We start from the raw sequence: 5,675 nt of genomic DNA on the forward strand, positions 1-5,675 counted from the left end.
CCGCGGCCGGCCTCGGGACGGGACCCGGCGGGGCGGGGCGGGGCGGGGCGGGCACCGGGGGGCCGCGGCCGGGGGGCGGCGAGGGGCGGGCGGGGCTGGCCAGCGGGGCGGCTTGGCCGGGGGCTCACGGGTTGTTTACCCCGCCGGGCCGCTCACCGCCGCCTGGCGCCGCGTTACGCCTCAAGCGCACGGCGGTGGGGAAGGTCTGCTGTGCGTCGAGGCCGTGTGCCGGCAAGGGGGAGCCAGCACAACTTCCTGCACGAGGGCCGATTAGCCTCGTTCCGTCAGTTCTGACCTTTTATACGCAGGGAAATTGAGTTTGTACTCTCCTGCACTCAGCAGCGTTTTTGAGATGAAAAGCACTCGGTTTACTCTGACCACCCCTCTAAACCACTGCAGTCTACATAGAGCGCAAGCTAACTTCCCAGGGAAAAAAAAAAAAAAAAACAGCAAGATAGTAGCAGACTAAAACCCTGGACTAAAAAATCTGTGGATTATAAATGGTACTACAGAAGTTACCACAGTATAAAAGGTATTACGAAATATTTTAACTACTATTTGACACATTAGGACAAGTTTATACCAAGCAATTGCAGGATATGTATTTCCATTATGACCTGTGTCAGCTCCAGTCCTGTAATTTCAGGATGTCTGTAGCTAGTCTGAATTTGACCTCCCCCTGCCAGCTCTATTTTGAGGTTGGTGGCTGCAGTTACCAAATTACAGCTACTAAGTAGAAGCAGGTTCATAATCCCCTTTATTTACCCTTAACTTGATTTTTTTTATAAGACTAATTTGAATCAGGGTTAGAAATTTTGTCCTGTAGTATAAGATAATTCTTGCAGAGAAACAAAATAGCTTCACCCTGTTAGTTTCTCTGAAGGAGGTACTCTTAATGTGTTTGACAAATTGGTTTGCCTGGTGAGTTAGAACTCTAGACATTTAGGTTTTGCAGGTCATTAAAGATAGTTTTATTTCTTTGTGTCTGCTACTGAACAGTTGCACCATTGGATTTGAGCATGCAACACAGCAGCAGAAAAGCTGAGTGCAAAAGTTACAGAACACAGGTAACAAGTGATCATCTAGTCAGAACATGCAGTAGATAAACTTTAATAAAGAAAATTCAATTCAAAGTAAGATAGACACATTAGCAGTTAAGAGGATAATTTTATTACTCTTTGAACAGATAGCAGCTTATTTGGAATTGCATTTGACTGAGCTTTGTTGCTGTGAATAATACAGCTCATGCACAGGTACTGATGTATGTTTGTACATTTTAAAGTATTCACTGAATACTACCCACATATATACACTCATATACATAAAGTTCCAGAAGATTTAGGAGATGATTTCTAGACAGTGGTTCATTTCTGCTCATCCTTTGGAAGAGGTCTTCTAAAGAGAAGAATGTGTGGCTCTGCAGAAATAAAATTGAACAAAGTGTCAGTTTGGCCCCTAAGTGTTGGTTATAGATATTTAATACATTTAATAACACTGGACAATGTTTAAGCCTTATTAATTAAATAAAACAGATAAATCAAGTCCAGAAAAGTGGACATAAGTAGCACCTACAATTTTGCAGTAACCCTTTCTGAATCAAGCAGCTGATTTACAAAATTTTATAGCAAAGGTGGTCAGTATCATGAATGTGTACAGGAAGGAAGTACTGAAGATACAGGGTTGGTACTAGCCTTGTTGCTCTACATTAGGTACTTGGGGAGCTTTGCTAATGTAGCAGTATAAAAAACTGCCGACACTGTCCTTGTTAGGTACACACTGTTGTGGTGTATGAAGCATGTTTGTTCATTATTTCCCATGGCTATATTAAGAAGGAACAAAGGGAGTCGCCAGGTGGCTGCAAGGACCTTGAGGCTCCCTGCCTGCTGCTGTCTCAGACGGAGAGTTGAGAGAACTTCGTGTAAATACTATAACTGCAAAATTGATAACCCACTGTCCTATCTGAAGACAAAACAGCATGACCGGTTAAGGAGGGAAAAACACCACATACCAAGCGGAGGACGACTACGGCCTTCATCCGTGCGACCACCAGAGGGACCGGAGACGACCCCCTAGCAACAGTCGACACAGCCGCAGTAGCAGGAAGGGGGGCTACGTAACCCCGGAAGAACCCGATGATAAAAGGGGACTGTGAAGGGGGGGGTGCGCGCCGTTTGAGGAGCACAGACTCCCTGGCCGCCCAGCGCTGTTTTGCTTGCTGATCGCTTACTCAATAAATTAATTCTTTCTGGTTAAAAGAGTAATTTATAACAACTGTCAAGCATCAAGTCACTTCAGTTGATACAGCCTGCTTTTGTTACTATTGAACTAACTTCACTGCAAACTGCACCAAAGAAAGCCCATTCAAAAGTGGTGAGGTAGGAAAACTCTGGACAACCAAGAAATTTTTTCCAAGAAATTAGCCTTCTCTAGGCTAATTAGAATTTAGAATCCGTATTTTTGGAAACCAGGAATTTCATGGGACTAGCTGCAATTCACCTATCACCATTTGCAAGCCTGATTACAATGCATCAGGAATGGCCATCTTCAGTAGATTCTTACTGGAGAGGTGTTAGGGCTTTGTGCCCTGTAAATTGAAAGACCGGCTTTAGTGCTGCATTTTGTAGGTAGTGCAACTAGAGCTCAAACTGTACAGTAAATTTTTCAAAGCATTTATGCAGGAGCTTGTATACATGAGCGTCTGCTAGGTTTTTGTAGTAAGAAGGTGTGCCAGCTTCATGGTATAAAAATATGCTGATATACTAACATCATTCAAGAGCTCACAAAAAAAAATTCTGTAGGAACTGTTTCAAATCTAGCATGCTTTGTCTACCAATAGACTGATAAACTTGGAAGAAAGTTAGCATTTTGTGTGACCAATTCTGGGAGTAAGAGGTGAAGGTTGAAAAAAAGCTGCTGTGTTGTTTATGTTGCTATCTGACTGAAATAGCAAGAAACTGACTAAACATTGAGTAGTGAAGTCCAGTTAGGTTCAACTGCAGGATCAGCTATACACTTCATAGTTCAGTTGAAGCACCAGGCAATATTTTAGACTCTTTTGTTGGTCTAATCCTATTCAGCTGTACTTACCTGGCTCGTGGATCATATAATGAACCCATCCGAGACTCTGCTGAACACCAAGTCTTCTCCACTCCTCCTCAGACATCAGATGGGTTTTGGGCACTTGTTTTAAGAGTTCTCTTGGCAGCACCACATGCCTGTAGAAGTTTAGTAATTAACATGTTACATATGCTAATCCCTACAAAACCTGCATAGATCTCTGTTGAAAGATGGCTTGCGAGCTCACTTACAAATACCAGCCATTCCCTAGAGAGAATCCTAGGATACTGATTACAAAGCATCAATTCTAATATCCAGTTTTATATTTGCTTTGTCTACTAAATATTACATCTTTAATGCAACTGTACACTAAGACAGTCAACCTACATCCTAGAAAAGGTTAATTCCCCTGCATGTTCTAGTCATGTTACTTGTACATAAGTACACATTACTATCAATCGGCTGGCGTATCAGGGATTTGAAAAATATGACTCTGCACTTTTAGAACAATCAAGTCACTCTTGTTTGTATTTTGTAACCAAGACATTTTCTACGGCAGTTACAGTGCTGGTTTGTGGGGCCAGAACACTAACACCACGTTAAGAGCCTGATCTGTCAGATGAGAAACACAAGACCTGCTTTTCACATTTGCAGGTTCCTTTATTGTATAAGCAAAGCATTCAAGTCTTGCTTCTGAGGTCAAGTAACTTTCAGAGTCGGCTGCTAACAGGTCCTCGACCTCTACATGGAGAAAAAAAATAGTTCGCACTAGTGCTTTCAACTAAGCTTAGGAGACTGAACTTTGTATCAATTTCAAACTGCAGTTGCCTAGTGCAGCAACATACGGTTGAAAACCTGGAGGCAGAGTCCTGGAGGACTTATTTTTGTTTATTTGTACATCTGTTAGCGCTGTATTTCGACACGGAGTTACGAGTCGCTTCGGATACTGGCCGTTTAACGGCAACGCACGCTCCGCCCGCACTCGGAGCTACAACCGCCACGGCACGGAACTCCCAGCTGCGCGGCGCCTCCCGACCGCTCGGCTCGGGGCGCCCAGCTCCACCTTCCGGGCACGCCGGCGAGCGAGGCACCGGCAGGGCAGGCCTGGAGGCGCCTCCAGCGGGCCGCCCGCCCCCGCTGCTCCCCCCCGGCTCGGATGCGAGGCGCTGCCCCTCCGCCCCCAGGGGAGCCGATGCGTCTCAGCGCCGCCAGGGGCGGAGCTCGCCACCGGCGGCAGCACCTCGCCGGCCCCGGAGGGCCCCTCCCGGCTCCGCAGCCGGCTCGCCCCCGCCCCCCGCGCGGTGCCCACCTGTACTCGTACTGCTCGTCAGAGTACTTGTCGGAGTAGTAGATCTGCTTGTGGGCCATGGCGGCGGGTTCGTCCGTCGTCCGGTCCGTCGTCCGGTCCGTCATCCAGTCCGCCAGTCGGCCCGGTCCGTCCACGGCGGCCCTGCAGGCAGAGCTCCCCGACGACTAACCGCCGCGGCCGCGCCCGCTCCGTTTGAATCCCCGCACCGCGGCCGCCGATTGGCCCGCTGTCCCGGCCAATGGGCCAATGGGGTCGCCGCCCCGCCCCGCCCCGCCCCGCCCCGCCCCGTCCCGCCGCCGTGCCAGCCAATCCTGGGGAGATGCAGGGGGCAGCACGCGCAACGGAGGGAGGCGGGGCCGGGCGGGGCGGGGCGCGGGCTGCCCGCGTCAGCCGGAGCGGCGCGGTGATTGGCCGGCGGCCGGTGCGGGCGGGCGGTTCCAGTAGCTTCTGGAGCGTCCGGCACCCGTTAGCGACCGTTGCTAACGCCCGTTAGCGCCTGCCCCCGCCCCTCAGGTCCTGTCACCTCACAGCGCGCTGGGCTCCGGCTATTGAACGCCTCTGGTGCCGTGGCCTGTAGTGGTTGTGTGTTACTTGGAAAACAGGGGGCTGCCCCGGGATCCCACGGCAGCGCGGGGAGCTCCTGAGGCAGTGCCTCCCGTGCTCGTGCTTTGGCCTCACCAGCGTGCTCGGTTCAGGCTCGGTGTGCAGGCAAACGTGAGGCACAAGTGTGCTCAGGTGCCAGCTTGCAAGCGTCCTTATCTAGAAGAGCAGCAGCACAGTAAACGTTCTGGTAGGAACTGCCTGGGGCAAGTTCCCAGAAATTGACGAGAGGCGGTGCAGTCCCTCAGATAGCAGTTGTTTATGGCACCAAACTTTTTCAGCATGTAAACACCCAGTTCTGTGTTTTCCTGAACTCCGGTAGCATTTCCCAGGTGCAGTCACCCTCAGATTAGATAAGTTCAATGTTTGTTGCCTCGAAGGCAACTCCTCTCTTCCTCGTGTTTTTCTTTCGGTGCCTACACTGTGCTCCTGCCTGGTCTCCTTACTGTTTCTAAAGAGAAGGCCAGTTTAATTTTCTGCTTTCACAGTGCTACCAGAAACATAGGTGTTATCTCTGATCCGGCAATGCATCTGTCTGAGAACCGTTCTGATGGGAAACAAATGTGAGGCTGTGCGAGGCACTAATGCTGACACCTGTGCTTGTATAGGGATCATTGCTTTTAGCAGTAGGCCACAAACGAAGCGGCTTTTTTACCGGCAGTGCAGTCTGAAGTTTTAAATGATGAAATTTACACCGATCTCAACCCTT

At 49.2% G+C, this 5,675-nt stretch overlaps 1 protein-coding gene across 1 annotated transcript; it reads right to left on the reverse strand.

Moving 5' to 3' along the window:
• Positions 1–1,147: 1,147 nt before the first annotated feature.
• Positions 1,148–4,559, reverse strand: CKS2 (CDC28 protein kinase regulatory subunit 2). The gene is made up of 3 exons (XM_083816540.1): positions 4,367–4,559; positions 3,088–3,215; positions 1,148–1,417 (listed from the first exon to the last, which is right to left on the reverse strand). Exons 1-3 carry the CDS (start codon positions 4,468–4,470, stop codon positions 1,365–1,367), a joined length of 285 nt encoding a protein of 94 aa, XP_083672666.1. The 5' UTR covers positions 4,471–4,559; the 3' UTR covers positions 1,148–1,364.
• Positions 4,560–5,675: the final 1,116 nt, after the last annotated feature.

Source organism: Anser anser (assembly GCF_964211835.1).
Source record: "Anser anser genome assembly, chromosome: Z".
Lineage (NCBI taxonomy): Eukaryota > Metazoa > Chordata > Aves > Anseriformes > Anatidae > Anser > Anser anser.